A 20,451-nucleotide genomic window follows, 5' to 3' on the forward strand; every position below is an offset into this window, starting at 1 on the left:
AAAATGGTGAAATTTTATTTTAAGGTGCTCTGTTTATCTTGATTTTATTGTAAAAAGTGCATTCTACTGCAAACAAAAGTGGCGAGATTTCTTGAACAGTAATAAATCAATACAATCAATACTTTTCATATACTTGTTTTTATTCTGTCTGTATACCTAATATTGCTATTGTATTCTTCTTGACTGTTTTTATGACTGTTTTACTGTTTATTTATATTACTTGATTTTTTATTTACTATGTCTATCTTGTGTGCACTGCTGCTGTAGTCCTGCAATTTCACCACTGCTAAAGGATAATAGGATGATAAAGGATTATCTTATTTTATTTTATGTGATTATTTTTCATCTTACTAGGATTTATCTGTTCTTTTTCACATGTTTTTGTACAGGTATTTTATAAAGGACAAAATGTCAGTAGGAATTCCAAGTCGATAACATACATTAAAATAAGTTGATCAAAATATCACTGAGGCTACAGGACGTATTGCTCATAATCAGTTTGGCAGGACGTGATCCATATCTAACAGGAATCTGGCTCAGCTATGAAAGAGATTTATTTATTTTACAGCAACAGTCTTGCTTCATATACTCTTGACTTTAAAGTTGTGGAAGTGAATTATAGATTGAGGTAAACTGATGAATACATAAATGTATCCCTTGTGAGGCAACAATCATAATAAGTGTGTCATCCATATATTTATTAAACCAAACAAATGCAATAAAAAAAGCCAAAGACATAAAACATAATAAATAATGTAGGTGGTACATGGCCTCTCTGTGTGCAGAATGAGGACTCCTCGTAATGTATGTTAACGTTGCACACGTGAGGTGAATACTGGCCCCCTCCAGCCAAACTACTGCAGTCATCAAAAGTGTAATAGCACAATGCTACCGTGACCTCGCGACCTACAGCTGCTACCTGAGGTTGGACATGAGGTTTTGAAACGCCAAGAAAAAAATACGTCACTATATTGTTCGGAGGTTACAAAGTTCAAATAAAAGGCAATAATTCACAACATATAGATAGGTATAAAAAAATAATCAAAAGAGGGCGAGTGAATCATAGTGAATACAGTGCGATGCAAAAGGAGAGCGCAGACTATTCTCGTGACACAAAAAAACCGTTTCGTCATGAAAACTTCCGGGTCATTCATCGAAAAATCTGATGCAAGCTCCAACGCGGTCCTTGTAACGATGGCTACGCCCATGGATCCTTAAAGAGACACGACACCCATCAGCTGTGACACATCCGCTATCGCAGCACTAGTTGACATAGATAAGCATTTTTAGATGATGTAAAAGTACTTAAACCTAAGTACAAGTTTGTAAATATAATCAGGAAATTATGGAAGCCCACTGTGATAAAACAATTAAGATCCTGTCAGTCATAATTATGAACTATCTCATAATTTCGATTTCGTATGTAATAATTTCGATTTAGTATCTCATAATTATGACTTACTATCTCATAATTATGAGATACTATAAGTCTCTCATAAGTCGATTCAGTATCTCATCATTTTGACTAAACTATGTCATAATTATGAGATACTATAAGTCTCTCAAAATCGAAATGATGAGATAGTTAAGTCAAAGTAATAAGATACTGAGTCGAAAGTATGAGATCCAGTGGCTTGCAAAAGTATTCATACCCCTTGAACGTTTCCACATTTTGTCACATTACACGCCACAAACATAAATATATTTTATTGGAATTTTATGTGAAAGACCAACACAAAGTGTCACACAATTGTGAAGTACAAAGAAAATTATACATGATTTTAAATTTTTTTCATAAATAAAAAACTGAAAAGTGCAGTGTGCAAAATTATTCAGCCCACTCTTCTCTGAGTGCAACCAATTGCCTTCAGAAGTGATGAATGATGAATGTTGACCGAATGACTAAATACAGTCCACCTGTGTGTAATCTAATCTCAGTACAAATACAGCTGTTCTGTGACGGCCTCAGAGGTTTGTTAAGAGAATATTGGGGAGCAAACAGGACCATGAAGTCCAAGGAACACACCAGACAGGTCAGAGATAAAGTTGTGGAGAAGTTTAAAGCAGGGTTAGGCTATCAAAAGATTTCCCAAGCTTTGGACATGTCACTGAGCACTGTTCAATCCATTATCCGGAAATGGAAAGAGTACGGCACAACTGCAAACCTACCAAGACACGACCGTCCACCTAAACTTACAGGCCGAACAAGGAGAGCACTGACAAGAGATGCAGCCGAGAGGCCCATGGTGACTCTGGGCCAACTGCAGAGATCCACAGCTCAGGTGGGGGAATCTGTCCACAGGACAACTATTGGGCGTGCACTCCACACATCTGGCCTTTATGGAAGAGTGGCAAGAAGAAAGCCATTATTAAAAGAAAACCATAAGAAGTCCTGTTTGCAGTTTGCCAGAAACCATGTGGGGGACACAGCAAACATGTGGAAGAAGGTGCTCTGGTCAGATGAGACCAAAATGGAACTCTTTGGCCTAAATGCAAAACGTTATATGTGGTGGAAACCAAACACCGCACATCACCCTGAACACACCATCCACACTGTCAAACATGGTGGTTGCATGATGCTCTGGGGTGCTTCTCTTCAGCAGGGACAGGGAAGTTGGTCAGAGTTGATGGGACGATGGATGGAGCCAAATACAGGGCAATCTTGGAAGAAAACCTGTTGGCGTCTGCAAAAGACTTGAGACTGGGGCGGAGGTTCACCTTCCAGCAGGACGACGACCCTAAACACAAAGCCAGGGCTACAATGGAATGGTTTAAAACAAAACATGTTCATGTGTTGGAATGGCCCAGTCAAAGTCCAGACCTAAATCCCATCGAATCTGTGGCAAGATCTGAAAACCGCCGTTCACAAACGCTCTCCATGTAATCTAATCAAAGAAGATTGGGCAAAGATCTCAGTCTCTAGATGTGCAAAGCTGGTAGAGACACACCCCACAAGACTTGCAGCTGGAATTGCAGCAAAAGGCGGTTCCACAAAGTATTGACTCAGGGGGGCTGAATAATTTTGCACACTGCACTTTTCAGTTTTTTTATTTGTGAAAAAAATTAAAAAACATATATAATTTTCTTTGTACTTCACAATTGTGTGACACTTTGTGTTTGTCTTTCACATAAAATTCCAATCAAATATATTTATGTTTGTGGCGTGTAATGTGACAAAATGTGGAAACATTCAAGGGGTATGAATACTTTTGCAAGCCACTGTAGTTAAGTGATAAGTATGAGATGGTAAAGTGCGGAAATGGGATTTTATTGTACTGTATTTAAAATAAAAACTCAATGAAGTAAAATGTAATAACCCTCAATTAATCTAGTTATTTCGTGTTTTTATTTTGAGTTATACTTCTACTCCATTACTGACTTTTTGTACTTTGAAAATCAATAATGTGCTGGTAATATTTTCTACTTTCTGAACGAAGGAGTTTTGCTTGTAATTAGATTTTTTTCAAATTGTGGTATTGCTCCTTTTAATCAAGTGGAGGATGTTAATACTTCTTCCACCCGTGGTAGTATACTCAGCTAGTACAAAGTACCAACTATAACAGCTGCTTTGAATAAGAACTGTCATTCAAAAGGTTTAATTTACATTTTAACTGCCCAGAGATCACCACTAGTATTTTCTTTATTGTGCCATCTAGTGGCCAAAAAGAAACATTGCGTATCAATGAGCAGCTTAAAATAATTTCAGAGTCCTGTTTATTTGTATTTTTGTTAGGACACGGAAAGAATGATTCCACCTCAACAAGATTAGTTTAGTAAGAACAGGAACATCTATCACTTTAATATTATGTTCAAACACAGAGACTTCATTCAGATCCCACAGATTACAGTTTTGCTCAGTAAAACATGGTTCTTCACCAAAAAAAAAAAAAATTAAGATACAGCTCATATATTTTGTACAACCTCACACATTTCCAAATCCCAGAGAAGGTGAACACATTATTGCATCTGTTTAAAAACATTGTACATATTTACAATCGCAGTTCCCTTCGACAGACGGCATTAGTTGACAAAGAATGCTTGAGTCCTGTGTCTATGAAAACAACAGTTATCGTAGTTGAAGAAACACTGAGATTAAAAACGCTGCAAAAGAACATATTTTTTAGAAATTTATCTTAAAAAGTAAGTTTTAATTCATGGCACTTTTACAAAAAAAATATTACATTCTTGGCAGTAGAAGGTGCTTTGTTTTATTTCTGGATCAGACTAAAGAAACCTAATTTTCACCCAAAAGAAATTCTGCAAAGAGTACTTTTTTATTATATTATATTATAATATATTGTCAACGTTATTAAATATAAGGCTTTTGTTGTTTTTTTTGATAAAAGTGCTTCTTTCGCCTAGAAAAGGGTCAGGAAACTGACCCCACTGTATCAAAGCGTTTAAAGGTACAGTGGTTAATAACACTCGAAAAGTATTATGGTATGTTATGCGTCCCGTCTCGTTCACAGCTCAGAGAAAAGATAAAAACATTCAACAAAAGTACACAAATTGATTTGTTTTGATTCAACCTGAGGTGCCGCATAGTCTATAAGCATATGCATATTACGTATTACTAGTTATGATGTAAGTATTTGTCCAACACAAATAGCTCGACTTTAAATGAGGCTTCTGTGACTTTCACATCTTCCTGATAAACACAGTGAATATCCAGCAGTGTTTTTCTTCCCTATTGTAAAAATATGACTAAAAACTAAAACAGCTCTATAATCCGTCATCCATTTGTTGGAATTATTATACAAATCAGTTAAAATGTTCACCCGATTATAGACTTTCCAAGATATTATAATATCTTGGAAAGTTTATAATTAATAATAAATTGAACGATTACAAATAATAATAAAATAATAAAAATCCCCAACACTTAGATAATTCTTGGTCAAACTTTGCTGGTCCACTGATCTAAAAGCTATTCTCGACTGATACTGATGTTTGTACACCTCTCACACTATATTTTTCCCGGATTTACACAATTTAAAGAGGTAGTAATCTCTTTTTCTGGGTCCCAACTGTCTATTAAAGCCGTCCTGCATCGGGTCACTTCTGTTTGTCCGATGTCTTCGTCTGAATATTCACGTTTTACGTGGAGTTGGACTTGCTCCTGTCTTTCTCAGCCTTCGCTCCGGCCTCCTCGGCGCCGGCCCACGGCTGGATCTTCCCGCTGCTGAATACTGTGAAGACGAGAGCGCCGGCGACGTTGATCCCAGCAGCCACCCAGAACACCCGTTTCCAGCCCTCCAGGGTGCGCTGACGCCCGGAGGAGGAGAGGGGAGTGTGTTACTTCAGGCACCCGTGGTGTGCGGTTGATGTTGTGTACTGTGTGTCGCTGTAAATCTTTCAATGTGACATTAAAGACCCCGGAGACGGAGATCAGCAAACACGGTTTTCTGGAGAGAAAAGCTAATCATTCAAGGGATGATGGGAGTTTGTTTTGGGTCGTTTTCATAAGTGTCCTGCATTGAACATGTGACCTCAAATTATGTTAAGTCAGGAAAATGTAAGTACTGAATGCAGAAACATGTCCCCTGTGTCTGTTGTATTATTACTCATGCATTCACGTAAAAGCAGGATTCTACTATTGTCGTTGGTTGAGCTGAAGCTCACTTTGGACTTTTGGACAAATTGTTAATTGGTTTACTCTGTATTTCCTCTATTAATCGATTGATTGTTTGGTTTGTAAAATAATCAGAAAATAGTATTAAATCCTGTCACAATTATTTACTTTTCTCAACCAACCAACCAATGCAATTTATTGTCCTAAACTTGCAATGTTAAAGTCTTGTGATTGTCTAAACGTTGTTTCACAGGCTTTAATTTCATTTAATATAAAAGAAAACTAACCTTTTTTAAAAACATAATATAAATATATATAAAATATTAACGATCAGTCATTCAGTGCTTCGAACAAAGAACGTCCCTTAAAGGCCTCAAGCGTCAAATATTTGTTGTCACCCAATCGTGCACTTTTACAGAGATGCACTTTTATGAGACTTACATCCTCAGTAAAGTATCCGGTAGCGATGGGGGCCAAGATTCCAGGGATGGTCCCGAATGTGTTGGTGATTCCTAGAAGGAGTCCTGCGTACCTGCAGGAGAGAGAGAAACTTTTTTTAAATACAGAGAGAACAGGTAGTTATCAGCCTAGTCATAATGTGTATCACACGTAATCCATGTGCTGAAAGCCACATCATCATTCTACGATTCATACACCTGAGTGTTGATTTGATCAGTTGATCAACAGAATAAGAATTGGCAACAAAGCCATTAAATAAATATGGACGGTAACACCCACCGTGGAGCGATGTCTATCTGGTTCATGTAGACTCCGGCGGCGGTGGCCCCTCCCATGGTTGTGGAGAGCGTGAGGAAGGTGACGGTGAGGATGTGGCTGCAGCCGGCGAAACTCACAGCCACCAGGAAAGCTGCCGCCGACAACAGACCTGGGGAGAAGTGTGGAAGGTAAAAGAGGAAAGAAAAACCAGTATAGGTTGAGAAAAGATCACTGGTGTGTCACTGGTTCTCTTCGTGTCTTTCTATATTTAGCTGTAAATAAAACCTCAAACGTGCATTCTCTCTCATGTCCACCAGGGGCGACTCCTCTTGTTGTATAAAAGTCTATGAGAACATGACTCTACTTCTCTCTTGATTTATTCCCTCAGTAAACATTGTAAACATGAGTTTATGTCTCAATCTCTAGTTTCAAGTCTTCTTCAATACAGCATGATGTTCATTTAGTAAGTTATGGTCCAAATAAAGCAGGGTGGGGCGGGGCTACCTTGTGATTGACAGGTCGCTACCACGGAGTTGTCCATTCTGGGAGTTGTCTGTGTTTTCGTCTTACAACTTTAACCCTTTCCCTGTGTGTTTTCACTTCATGTTCAAGTTAATTGTAACATTTTGATCGCCTACAAATGTCTTGTTCAATGTTCAGTTGTCTGTAGCTCAACCCTCATGTGTCACTTCTGGTTGCGGAGAAAAACAAGATAGCGATGGCCAAAATGCAGAATTCAAGGCTTCATCGATGGTTGACTATGTCCACTTCTTATATACAGCATATGGGTACAGTTATTGCTACAAATATTTCAGTATAGCAGATGTTCACATCAACGAAAAGTCTGTCTAATTACTCCAAGATGCATCAAATATTATGAGCTTCTATGCTTCACTATGAGCTACCAGACAAATCTGGTAGACTCCAAAACTGCAATATTTCTCTCCGAAAATACTTGAATAAAAAGACGATGTGTCTCAAAAAATGTAATGCACTGTTTCACACGTCAAAATGTCCCTTCAGTCAAATTGCTCCTTTGTTACTGCACACCGTCCTGCTGAATTAAACGCTCACCGGTTCCAAAGGAAGAGCTCGTCAGTATCACGCAGAGGTCTAAGTGGGGGAGTTTCTCTTACCTACAAGTGTGAATAGCTTGCGTACGACGGTGATGCTGAACACCTTCCTCTCCAGGAGGCTGTCCGCTGTGATGCCCGACAGCGTGGAGAACAACCAGGCACCGAGGTACGGCAGAGCGGAGAGGAACCCATTCTGGACGGAGAGACATTTGGTCAGAGTTTGACCCCAACATCACTTCAGACACCCCAGTAAACATCATGAAGAACATTATGGAGAACATCCTTATGCCGAGAGTGAGTTGAGAAGATTGATTCCACCCCCATGTCGGTGTGGTGTTACTGGTTCTCTTCGTGTCTTTCTATATTTAGCTGTTAACAACAGAAAAACTACTCTGTTGGCTGACTACATCTGGATATTTGTGTCATCTTTTCAATACTAAGTCTCAACCAGATGATGGCAGCATTTCTCCATTCAGTTTTTTTTTGTATAGTATTTGTGGAGGACAAGTTCAAATGCTATTCCCTTTGGTGAATGTAGTAATACGTAATGGTATTGCTGATTATCTAGTGGTGGAAAACTTTACTTATGTAAAAGCAGGCGGCAACTCCTGATTCTGTGAAGAAAAGCCAACGCTGAAGAGCCTCACACGTGCATTCTCTCTCATGTCCACCAGGGGGCGACTCCTCTTGTTGAATGAATATATACTTTATTAATCCCTGAAGGGAAATTTGGTGTCGGGGTAGCAGCAAGAAGTCTATGAGAAAATGACTCTACTTCTCTCTTGATTTATTCAATCAGTAAACATTGTAAACATGAGTTTATGGTTTCAATCTCTAGTATACTGGCCGAAGAGCAGATTCATACCTAAACACTTTCAGTTTGTTCACTTTTATTGTTGGACGGTGTGCTACTCTGGCAGAAAGCTCGTGAGTTCAATTTGCTTTTTGGCAAGATTTTATGACGACTTCTAGCTGATTGCCTGCATTCCTCACTGCTTGTTTTTGAGTTTGAAGGAAGAGTGTTTTATGACGCCAGTTGCGGGTCGTATTCATTTAAGCACACAGGACAGCAGTAGTCGTTGCAGACACACCTGGCGGAGATCTGAGCGCACTTTTCTAGTTTACTATAATTTTTGACACGAAACAGAGGAATAAATAAATCGAAACCTCACTGATTTGATGTCAAAGTGCATGATGTCGTTCATGTAGGTGGGCAGGGAGGTGAGCAGGGTGTAGTAGGACCAGTTTGAGCACATCTGGGTGATGATGATGGCCCACAGAGGGACCGACAGCAGCATGGGCATCACGGGAACGGACCAGCCGTGACCCGTACCCTGCAGATTAAGGACAAAATCTTGAGAAAACACAATACACGGTAACAAGAGGAAGTCATCCCCCTTGTTAACCTCTCCGTCCCCCAGTAGCAGAATATCTTAGTCCAGTCTGCCTCACCCATGGATCCTTTATCTGACTGAGGTTTGTGCGAGTTAGAACTATGGCTCTGATATATCCCTCACCGACTGATAAATCCATGGCGCTGTCCGTGGTACTAGAGTGGCAGACGTATTTATTGTCTCTCTGTCAGCTTCGTCTTGAATCTATAATATTCAATATAATATACAGCTAGGGAGGGGACCAAAAGTGTGGCTCATGGGGCGTTTCGCTATTGGTCAGTAAACAAAATGAAGCGCCCCCCGTTAAAAATAAACAAATCGCCTACTGACGCCACTGATATGATGGAACACGGCAACACAAATATCCATATTCATCAAAGACATTTTGATACAATAAAAAAGATGAAATGTTCGGGAGAATGTAAGCGTACACGCTTATTACATGCACACATTGACAGGGAGGCTTTCATTAGGTTCAAGAGAGAAAAGACAGCGCTGTCACATGTTCTCGTTTAAAGGCGCTTCAAGCTAAACAACAGATGGACAGGACGGCTGAGGGGGAAGAGAAAGAAAGAGACAGAGAGAGCAGAAAAGGGAAACAGGAAGTTTGAGAGGGAACTCAAGTTCAACATCACATTTTTCAAACTACTACCTTTTTTGTAATTTCTAATCACTACTACGTACTTTTTTTGACCAGAAAAAAAGTAGATCAAGATGAAGAAATAAAGTAAATAAAAAGTGTTCACCTGAGGTCCGATGGATTTTATGATGTAATCTCTCTCCTCTTTGCTGATTCGACGGTGCGTGAGAGGGTCATTTGATACAAACGCAAACCAAAAGACCGCCCACAGAAAACCAGCCCCCCCTGAGAGAGAGAGAGAGAGAGAGAGAGAGAGAGAGAGAGAGAGAGAGAGAGAGGACGAGTTATTGGACATGGTGGTGAAAAATGAGAGGAAAGATGTTAGTTTTCAGGCTTGACACTGAATGTCACAACTAAATCAAACTGCTCCTAATGTATCGTGCAAAGAGGAGAATAGGATTTAAGAAAAGTAATATGATCATGACTCAAAGAGATATAACGCTATAATATCAGGTTGTAAAATGAGATACAGTAAATACCTCAAATTGTCTTTGTTGATCAATGCTAAAACATTACCTGGTGAAGTGGTGGAAAGTACTAAGTACATTTACTCAAGTCTATGGACAATTTTGAGATACTTTACTATTATTTACTACTAGTATTTCCATCTGCTACTTTATTCTTCTAGTCCGCTACAATTCAGAGGCAAACTTTCTTCTTTTTCTTACCTACATGTATTTGATAACTTTGAGTTACTTACATCCAGAAAAAGAATGTTTTTGTTATCACATGTAAAGATAAAACTTTACTGAAGGGGAAATTCACAAGCTAGTATGTAGAGTAGTTAGGATTAGCTCCACCGTTACCAGCAACATTAGAGACGCTCTTTTGTACTTTTACTTCAGTAAGATTCTAAATGCAGGACTATTACTTATAACAGAATATTTCTACACTGTGGCATTACTACTTTTGCTGAAGTAGGAGATCCGAGTACTTCTTCCACTACTGCTTTTGTGTTGTCTTAGTATTCAACAAAGTACTGTAACTGATTTCTCTGTGTTAAATAAAGTATCATTTAATCACATCAAATTTCTTGCATATTAATCATTTATATCAGATTGGGATTCTACCTTTTGCATGTTTAAATGTGCTATTATTGTGCAGCGCCGACCACCCAGGCATCTTTTTCTGTGAGAGACTAAAGCCGAGGTTACACAACGCGACTTTTGTCCTCCGATCACGCCGGGACGCAGTAACTGTTGCGTCTGAGCACCTGGAGGTCGGACCTGACGCAGGTGGCCTGGAGGACTGAGGTATGTGATAGTATTTGGATTTCCCTCCCTCACCGCAGAGGTAGAAGACAGCGGGCCAGCCTAAGGTCTGGCAGATGTAGCCGGTGAGCGGCAGGGCCACAAAGGCCCCAAAGCTTCCCCCAGATCCCGACATCGTCATCAGGCGAGAGCGCTCCAGAGGAGGAGCCCACCGAGCCCACATGGACATCATGGCGGGGTACGTCACACCCTGGAGACACAGGCAGCGAGGCGGGGCCAGAGTGAGACAGAGAGGCAGGCGGCGGCATGTTGTCTTTGCCGATATAAAATGTAGGTTTCAAATCCGTCCTCCGCAGTAATATTTCTGGGATGTAAAACAGCTGAAGTGATTAATCAGCAACTATTTTGATGAACGATTAATCGCTTTATAGACCAAATGATTAATCAAATAATCAAGACGATAACCAGCAGAGGAATCTTTTACGAGACTCATTTCTGAACATTCCATGAATACTGTGTAAAAGCACTACAATAGATTGTCAAACCACTCAAAATCAAAGTCAATTTCACAGATGTATCAGCAAATAAATGTCCCTTTCTCTATTATTGCTGTTAAATTCCTCTGCAACTGAGACAGCCTCCTCAACACACTCTTACCTCCCCGAAGCCCTCCAACGCTCGTAGTGCAAACAGCCAGTATGAGCCCATCCTGGCGGCCAGAGGGGTGAGCACCGTGAGGGCAGCGGTGCCCAGCACGCCCAAACCCAGGAAGATACTTCCCCCGTAGTGACCGGACAGGTAGCCACCCGGGATCTGTGTGCACAGGTAGCCGAAGAAGAAGGCCCCCAGCAGCCAGCCCTGGGTCTCCGAGTCCCACGGGTACTGGGGGATCTGGGACAAGAGGACGGGAGTGTTTTTTGCATTCAGACATTGTTGAAAGGCCACCGGCACATTTCCATCTGATGTAAGATGAGTTTTCACCAGCTGGAAACGGTAATGGAGGTCGTATACAATATGTTTTTATAACATATGTGTAAAAAGGGTAAAAAAAATAGGCAAAAGCCCCTTTCATCTATCAAAAAGAACAGTATTTTAGTTTAAAGTGTTTTGTCTCAAACTAAACACATGTTGTTAAATGTTTAAGAATCAGTGAAAGAAAAACAAAACGTATAAACTGTTTGTTACCCCCTTAGGTTGGAGGAAAGGGTCACTGGTGTTTTCCGACCCCGCTGGCATTGGACAGGCATTGATTACGGTGCTGTTCTGGGATGGCTCGGGGTCAGTGCTATTCACCATGGCTACCATGGCAACACTGAGGTTGACACGGAGACCGTAGACCACGGAGAAGCCCAAGAACATCAGGAAGGCCAGGTTGAGGCGAGCCGAGCAGCACTGGGGAGGGACTGTCCACACAGAACACAAGGATGTTCACATGGAGGCTAGTCATTGTGAACAGCATTCAAATGTTTCTCTTTTAGAAAAGATACCTTCATCTCAACGAGACTGCCTGATAAAATAAGGATTAAAATAAAAAGATATTTAAAAATCCCAACTGGCAGTGAAGGCAGTTTAAGGGTGTCTCACTCAGCCGCTGCCTCTTTGTCTTTATTTCTGCAGCATCATGCGTTTTACTGCAGTCATTTGATGGTCAGCTCCCTCATGAAGATCTTACATAACAGGAGGTGTAGTCTCTAGCCAGCTGACGTGAACGTGACTCCAGATGTTATGATGTGGTGTGTTTTGTGTTCCGGTTTCATTTTGAAGGTCCTTGCCTCTAGTGTCCTCTGTTCCCCTGCACTTCCAGCCCCTCTGATTGTCTGATTGTCTGCTAATTGTTTCCTGCTGTGTCTATTCACCTGTGTCTATTCACCTGTCCCTCCCCTGTGTATTTAAACCCTGTTTGTCTTGTACCCAGTGTGGGATCGTTCTGCGTTTTTGGCTGTCTGTTTCCGCCGTGGGCCGCCCCCGTGAGTAAGATTGTCACCCTTTTGTTTATATAGTGTTTTTTGGAAGCCTTTTCTTGTTTTTGTTTAAATAAATATACTTTTTCAACTGTTGCTCTGGCATTTGGGTCCTCTCCGTAACCACCACGTAACACCAGAGCTACAAAATAGCGCGGTGACACAAGCAGAGAAATGCATGATGTGCATGTTTATACTTTTTTTTTTAAAAGATTAATAATGTATAATGTCTTTGTTTGCAATACAAATATGAAAACAAGCTGCAAAGATTAGTTGATTGACATAAAATTAATCTGCAGCTATTTTGATTAATATTTAATCTTGTTTTTTTAAGTAAAAAGAAATTCCCACAAAATTGTCTACATATTTACATGCTAAATTGAATACTTTTAGATTTTGGACTGCTGGTTGGACCTGACAAGATATTTTTTATGACATCATTTTAGGATCTGGGACATTACTGTTAGTTGCAGTCTTAAAGACACATCCTCTTAAATAACTTGGAGCTTTTCTTGAGAGGTTCGGCGTGTTTGCAAACCCCAAATCTTGATCAAAACCCACGTTTTCCTGCGACAAACATAACACACACCTGCATCGCTCTCGATAAGAGTTTCAATGTCCTCGCTCTCATCCAGAGGGGCCGAGTTGATGGCGTAGCCATTTGGTAGCGACATGGCACTCTGCTCACCCGCGAAATATTAAGTCGGAAAATTGGTGTCACTGAGCCATGGTGTCCCCGCCACCTGCTGGACAGACGAAGGTACTGATCAGGAGACGTGGAAAAACCCAAACGATGACAGACTAGGAGGATGTTAGATCAACACATGACACAGGCGTGTGGATGTAGGAGGTAGTTGGCACGGCACATCAGCAGGTTTTGAGAGGAAGCCTGCTGACACTTGTACACACAGTAACGCTTCCTGATTCCATGAGATGTCGGAAAAGTTTCAACAAACCTACAAACTTACTGAAGCGCAGAATGGATCCACTGCAGAGCGAGGTGGAGCGATGATGAAGAGGAGGGTGAAGCTCAGCGGGACCTTGTCTCTTTACTGAACTGGAAACTGTGAACAAGAAATAAAAAAAGGTCACACAACCACAACAACAACATATATGTATACTGTGTCTGATACACGTCTGTTCACAACAGTTGGTTAAAACATGAAAATATGCATATGTTCATCATCTTCAACTTCGGGATATTATAATATATATATATATATATATATATATATAATATATATTTTCACTATTTTCTGACATTTAATAAACAAAACGATGAATCAATAATGGAAATTATCGTTTGTTTCAGCTTCCAATAATTGATCAGAGTAATAACTCTATTAAATGCTATTACATTATATAGTGGATTTGTCGATGGAGATAATCGATATATAACTGCTGAGTCACTGTTCAGAGTTTCACTTCTCACACTTGGTGCTGTTTAGCTTTGACGGGCAGAAATGAGTCCCGACTCATGATGTTGCTTGCAGCAGAAAACCTTTTGTTAAAAAAAAAAAAGGAACTGAGCACAATATGCTGGTCTGTAGCGTTCCAATACTGTTTTGTGGGTCGGGCCGGGTTTCAAAAGGTCGAGAACTTGTCGCGACAGCAGCAGATATACAGTTTTCAACCAAGGTCTGAGGTCATCATCACGTCAATAAACCGTTACACGACCCTTTGATTATCACTACAGCTCGACTGGCCGGGTAATCTCAATGAGTTTCACATTTCAGGTCAATACTTATTGTCTGAGGAATATTGACGACATTAAACTTTGGTCCTAATTTTACCTAATTATGCAGCCAGTGTTGAAACCTCTATAACTGTCTGTTAGCGCATACAGGGCAAACACTGGAGCGAGTGAGTGACTGTACTTTCAGATCATTTATGTGGATTCCTTTAATGATGGTTTTCTTGGTCTATAAAATGTAAAAAAAAAAAAAATGCAAGAAATGCTTTCCTTCTTAATTTGTTATCTCATTTCATTTCATTTTTTTCATCACATTTTCCTCTTGATGTTTCCCTTTTTGTTTCTGGAGTTAGTCGGTATTGTTGCATTGTCTGTGTATTTTAAAGTACTTTGCAAATGTCATTTTTAATGATTTGACACAAATAAAGGTTATTATTATTATGACACGTAGCATTTATTTTGGCACATTTTTAAACGTCTCTACTGATTCTTCACAGGCCCTTACAGATATCGATAAGATGACCAACACATCCCTTATATATTGCGCTGCGTGACAAGTTTGTTTTTTGCTGTTCCCATGAGACTCATGTCTGCACGTGAGTGTATGTGTGAGCCTCTCATGAGATCCTCAGAAAAACAGCTCAATTCATTTACTTTTTTTTCTGAAACAATGAATGCATTATACAATTAAAATGTCCTTTTTCTGCCTACTTGTCCGGGGATGAAAAGGTCGATTACTGTGGAAACTTTTTATGTTTCGAAGTTGCATTTTTAATTCCCATTGTCAACACTGACATATCTAAATAAATAAGGGCTTAAACCTACATCCTAGTACTATATATCAAAGTCAATTAACTGGTAACTGATTTGTATTATTGAGATAAAGTAGTGCCAAATAGTATGTACTGTACATTTAAAAATAATAAAACAAGTGGAAATTAAAATGCAAAATGTCTTATCTGTATATGACAGAAGTACCAACAGCAGCCTGTAGTGTCTATAAGGCATAACATTATTATTATAACATGTATTAACGTTTTTAAGATAGTTTAACTAAAGGAAAGCCTAAATTATTTGTGAATGTCTGTTATGTGCCGTGTTCATATAACATAAACCTTGTGGAGCTCCGTGAACGCTGTAGCATAACAGCACTCAGGACACATAACACACATAACAGGACACAGTGAACCTGAACCTGTAACGCTACACTTAGCTTGTTCGTTCACGCGCTATAACTGCTGGATTAACAACTTTTAAGGATATTTCGTCAAATACATCTTACCTTGGGAAGTAGTTTCAAACCGAAGACACGTGACGTTAGTTAAGAAGGCATGAAGGTAACCGTGAACGAAACATGTAACATAGCATATTAATATGTTTCTTCATCTCAACCGGTGAGACGAGTTGTGTTGTGTCCCAGTCACGTGAGCACAGTCACGTGACCGTGGGTCTCTAAAAGAGTGGACCGGCTCCGCCTGGTTTGAGACTATCCGGTGAAGACAGCGCGCATGTTCTATAGATCGACACTCCGGATGTGACATCAGAGCACATGACCAACGACTGGCCCGCCCCCTTCTGTTGCTCAAACTCAAGCGGTTAGCTTCTTCTAAAAAATAAATAAAATAAATAATTCATAAACTTATTTTTACAGCTGTTCAGTCTAATATCTTCCTTTAACTAGGCTGTTTGACAAATTAAAGCTAATAAATACGTTTTCCGGCAGCCGTTAAATGCGTTGTTATGGCAACGAGTCAACCACCTCCTGTACGTTGAAGAAAACATAGAACCAGCAAACCTCATTAAATCACCAACCACAAGTCAGCACATTGCCAGGCACCTTACATTATACAGCCGTCGTCGCGCCCATGGCCCATTACAGAGTGAGTATTTGGTGACACACTTTCTGCAGCTATTAGTTAGCTTAAGATATATGTGCTCGCTAAATGTTATAGTTGCTGGTGTAGTGTAATGTGTGCTAGCTTGCTAGCATCATAGCAATATGGGGAGGAAGCTAACGTTAAGGGCAGTGACACACTTTAACGGGCGTGTCGTTATTTAACCGGTTATTTTATGAAAACCAATCAGACGGTTTTTGCGCACTTTGATATGTGTATGCGTTAAGTCAAATATTTGTCTTGTGTTTCAGGCCTCAGAACCGAAGCGAGAACAATTTAGAAGATATCTCGAACAATCTGGAGTCCTTGATACTATAACGAGCGGTATGTGCACAAGAAACACGGAAACATGTCACGCTAATTGTGGTTTTCACCGACATCTCTGCTTGCACTGCTTCTTCACTGTTTCGTTTCTCCTCTTGTAGTTTTAGTGGCACTTTATGAAGAGACCGACAAACCCGACAATGCCCTGGAGTATCCTTTCCTCATGTGGGCAGTGTTATATATCTCTTAGGGGGTAAGAGACGAGTGATGGTGTGACTTCAGGGATGCCCGGGAAACTGGCAGAAGAGTTGTTGTCCCTGCTAACATGGCAACAGGGATGGGACAGACTCAACCTTTAGCTATGACAAGCCCCCTTTTCCACGTGCACTTTAACCTCTTAATACATTTGAGAACAGGAGACTGTCATTTTTTTTTACACTGGACATACTAAGATTGCCAGACAAGGTTGTCCACGTTTTGACAAAAGCAATATCATTCCTGGGAAAGTTTTCAGTGTTGTACAGATGTGTCACACTTGACCACTGACTGGTAATATGATTGCTAAAATCAGTCGGTGAATATAAAGCAAAGTATTTCCCCTTTGAAAGCAAGTACATTTAAAATGACAGCAATACTGCTGGGGAGCTGGAATATAGGTTTCAAAATCTGTAATTAAGGCGGCCTGTGTGAGAGAATCACACTTTTTTTGTCATCTATCAAGAACAAATGTGTCATATGGAAACAGATTGAACATGTATATGTTTTTCTGTAGGAGAAAAACACTGCTAGATAATTTAACCCAGCAAGGCTTTAGTTTATTGGCATTCTGTGGGTTCCTGTAACTTTGACACCTTTAATTCTTGTGCTAGATCACTAACTAGTCACTGTTGTTGCTCTACCAAGCTTGACCCATCTGTCTTGGTTAAGATGAAAGATGTATGTGCGTGGAAAGTAGAGAAACGAACGTTGACCTTAACCCCCGGCAGTTTCATAAAGCTTCAGCTCGGTGCGGCTGGTCCAGAGCCAGCGGACGCTGAGGCTCTTCGCATGGAGCTGGCTGACCTGCAACAGAAATGCAACCTTCTCATGGGGGAGAACAAAGAGCTGAAAAACCGGGTGAGGTGATGGTAGAAGTCCAAATTTACAGATATCCAGAGCTGTCCTGCTGCTGTAACCTAACCTCTGCCTTAATATCATTTTCCAGCTGATGCAGTACGAACCATCGTCTGACGAGGGGTCGGCAGAGTAGAAAGGAGGGGCTTTGTCATTGCTGTGTGGGGTAAAAACATCAAAACAGTATTTATATAAGGGATGTACAGTGAATACAAAATCACTAATGTTTTGGTTTATACATCAAGAACCTTTGTTTTGTCAAAATAAAATGTTTTTACAGCATTTGGCATCAGTCCTTCTCTTGATGTCCTAAATGTACGATTGTTCCTCTGTTTTCAACCGCAGGATTCTGCTTACATATGCAACCATTCATCAGAAATAAATACATAAAAAATCTCTTTTTTCAGAATGGCCTTTAATTTTTTCAAAGACATATTAATTGATATCATTTGTATTACTCAGTCAGAAATTGTCATACAAAAGCAATTATTCAGAGGTTGCTGCTAATGTGCCCAAAGGGAAATTAAAGTCTGATAAATGACAGCACAAACACCACTGTTTTTTTATTCATGTCACCATAACAGCGCAGAGATATTTAGCACTTATTTCCCATCAGAGACATCTTTATATTTCATGTTCTTACTGAAGAACTCTGGGGTTGCAATCGTTCAGACGTCACGGATTTAAAAGTATCCGGTTGCGTAACAGCACGTTGTGACCTGAAACAACATTATAGATTTGCGGTTCAGTTTTCCATTTCCCTCTAATCATTCAGACAGAGCTGTCGCGTACAGTCAAATCATTAAATGTCCATCTGAATCTCTGTAACAGACCAGTTAATGTACTGAAACTAAACAGTCCATTGTGGTCTGCTCTGCTCACCTGCCAAATTCTGAAAAGTGGACATTGGGTTGCAGATTTTTTGGGAAAAAAAAAAGGAGCCAAGAGCATAATCTCCACAGCAACGAGTAACAAAGGCCTTTTGTGCTTGTTTTAATGTCTTTTAAGAGCTCTCTAAATGTGTGAAAAATGCCCACACAAAACTTGCACCCACACCTGGTGAGCTTTATATCTGCAGATCAGTTGGGGCCCTTCTGCTGCTGCCGCTGCTCGCCGCCGACACCCGGCGGTTCGGAGAGGAGGCGAGGGGGCTGTTGCTCTCCCGGCTGTGTCGGGACACCGAGCTCAGCTCCCCCGCCGAGTCCGGGCTCTGAGACCTGCTCGGCCTCTTAATGTCTGACTTGGAGAGCAGCCTCGCTCGGGGTCCGACGCAGCCGCCGCGCAGCTTCACGCTGCTGTTCCCGTGGTAGGAGTCTCCGCTGTCCGAGCCGTTCCCTTCCACCAGCGTTGAGCAGTTCCACGGTGGACTGACCCTCCGGGACTTTCTCACGACGCCCGACATCGTGGCGCAGGATGAGGCGTCCGCCACGGGGAGGGTGGGGTACTCGGAGCTGGAGCGCTCCATGCGCTCTCTGCGGGGCGAAGACTTCTCCTCCGGCTCCTCCTGCTTGTCCGCGGGAGGGGAACGCGTCTCGCTGCTCGTGTTGTTGGAGTTGCTGTTCTGCTCCGTGGGGCTCGGCACGCCCTCCTTGCCGTCCTTGTGGCCGTCCGGCTTTGCGCCAGGGTCCCCTTTTATGGGGACGAAGGCAGAGGAGGCGTTGAGGAGAGGGTAGGTGGGCCCGTTGCCCTGCTTCTCCAACAGCAACGTGTATCCACACGGCGCCGTGGGGATGGTGGTCTTGCGACCCGCGGACGTACCCACGCCAACCTGATGCACCACCGAGTTCTTCTTCGACTTGTCGACGTAATAATCGTCCAGGTCGGCCTTCAGGTGCGGGTAGTAGTCCAGGATGCCCCTCTTGAACTTCTTGAATCCCAGGTGCATGATCTCCAGGAGGCTGAGAAAGAGCGAGAGGCAGGCGATCCCCTGCATGAACACCATGAACACCGTCTTCTCCGTGGGCCTGGAGACGAAGCAGTCGACCACGTTGGGGCACGGCTCCCGCTCGCACTTGTAGAGCGGGTTCAGCCGGTGTCCGTAGAGGATGTACTGACACACCATGAAGCTGACCTCCACCACCGAGCGCGTGACAATGTGGACCAGATAAGTGCACAGCAGGGAGCCCCTCAGCGGGGCCTTGTTGAGCTTCCCCTGCTCCAGCTGCTTCATCTCCTTCTCGATCCTCCGCCGCATCTCCACCAGCTCCGCGTCCACCGCCTCCAGCTCCCGCCGGAGAGCCACCTTCTTGCAGTGGCGCTCCTTCTCCAGGGCCCGCAGCTGGTAGATGGCGTGGCCCATGTACACCAGGGAGGGCGAGGACACGAAGATGACCTGGAGCACCCAGTAGCGGATGAGGGAGATGGGGAAGGCCTGGTCGTAGCAGACGTTGCGGCAGCCCGGCTGGTCGGTGTTGCAGACGAAGTCGGACTGCTCGTCGTTCCACACGTCTTCCGCCGCGACGCCCAGCACCAGCATCCGGAATATGAACAGGATGGTCAGCCAGATCTTGCCGACCATGGTGGAGTGGATATGCACCTCCTCCAAGATCCCACCAAGGAAGTTCCAGTCTCCCATGTTTTACATTGGCAGTGCTGTAACGGATGAGGGAATACAAATCTAGGTAATGATTGTTGATGAAGCCCAGTTAAAGCCTGCATTATAAAAGGCGATAATGGTATAAATTACTCTTGCTACTTTAAGTACTTTTAAGATCAAAGTTTGAATGCAAGACTTGTACTTAGAGTATTTGCACACTCCGGTACTGCTAGGATTAATGATCCAAATACTTCTTCCACCACTGCTGAGAACAAGGTTTTCAATCAAGCAACCAGTTTACCCAGTTACAACAGAACCTCATTAGTTAAAGTGCTTAAATATGTCTTAATATGAATCTTAAATTGTTGCATGGGGTATT

At 41.7% G+C, this 20,451-nt stretch overlaps 3 protein-coding genes across 3 annotated transcripts; 1 reads left to right on the forward strand and 2 right to left on the reverse strand.

Annotated features, from left to right (window-relative positions):
- Positions 1 to 3,769: 3,769 nt before the first annotated feature.
- On the reverse strand, positions 3,770 to 13,604 carry LOC306748646 (sialin). The gene is made up of 11 exons (XM_079231853.1): positions 13,540 to 13,604; positions 13,161 to 13,317; positions 11,796 to 12,013; positions 11,268 to 11,501; positions 10,686 to 10,860; positions 9,506 to 9,624; positions 8,538 to 8,699; positions 7,426 to 7,558; positions 6,311 to 6,458; positions 6,014 to 6,104; positions 3,770 to 5,265 (listed from the first exon to the last, which is right to left on the reverse strand). The coding sequence occupies exons 2-11, from the start codon at positions 13,243 to 13,245 to the stop codon at positions 5,098 to 5,100; spliced, it is 1,533 nt and encodes a 510-aa protein (XP_079087979.1). The 5' UTR covers positions 13,246 to 13,317; positions 13,540 to 13,604; the 3' UTR covers positions 3,770 to 5,097.
- A 2,408-nt stretch (positions 13,605 to 16,012) lies between these two features.
- Positions 16,013 to 17,917, forward strand: mycbp (MYC binding protein). Its single transcript, XM_079231862.1, has 5 exons — positions 16,013 to 16,144; positions 16,411 to 16,483; positions 16,585 to 16,633; positions 17,410 to 17,539; positions 17,628 to 17,917. Exons 1-5 carry the CDS (start codon positions 16,130 to 16,132, stop codon positions 17,670 to 17,672), a joined length of 312 nt encoding a protein of 103 aa, XP_079087988.1. The 5' UTR covers positions 16,013 to 16,129; the 3' UTR covers positions 17,673 to 17,917.
- Positions 17,918 to 18,602: 685 nt separating this feature from the next.
- Positions 18,603 to 20,111, reverse strand: gja9b (gap junction protein alpha 9b; the record flags this gene model as incomplete). Its single annotated transcript, XM_079231854.1, has 1 exon — positions 18,603 to 20,111. The coding sequence occupies one exon, from the start codon at positions 20,109 to 20,111 to the stop codon at positions 18,603 to 18,605; it is 1,509 nt and encodes a 502-aa protein (XP_079087980.1).
- Between the last annotated feature and the right edge of the window lie 340 nt (positions 20,112 to 20,451).

This window comes from Taurulus bubalis (assembly GCF_910589615.1).
Source record: "Taurulus bubalis genome assembly, chromosome: 16".
NCBI lineage: Eukaryota > Metazoa > Chordata > Actinopteri > Perciformes > Cottidae > Taurulus > Taurulus bubalis.

Bases quoted from the DNA above. Each gene is read 5' to 3' on its own strand.
- LOC306748646 (XM_079231853.1), bottom strand. From the start codon at position 13,245: ATGTCGCTACCAAATGGCTACGCCATCAACTCGGCCCCTCTGGATGAG. The intron at 7,559-8,537 runs GTGAGGTTTCGA...CTCTCCGTCCAG, and splicing joins TGCACTTTGACATCAAATCA to AATGGGTTCCTCTCCGCTCT. The intron at 6,105-6,310 runs GTGGGTGTTACC...TCTCTCCTGCAG, and splicing joins CAGATAGACATCGCTCCACG to GTACGCAGGACTCCTTCTAG.
- mycbp (XM_079231862.1), top strand. The intron at 16,484-16,584 runs GTATGTGCACAA...CTCCTCTTGTAG, and splicing joins CCTTGATACTATAACGAGCG to TTTTAGTGGCACTTTATGAA. The intron at 17,540-17,627 runs GTGAGGTGATGG...ATCATTTTCCAG, and splicing joins ACAAAGAGCTGAAAAACCGG to CTGATGCAGTACGAACCATC.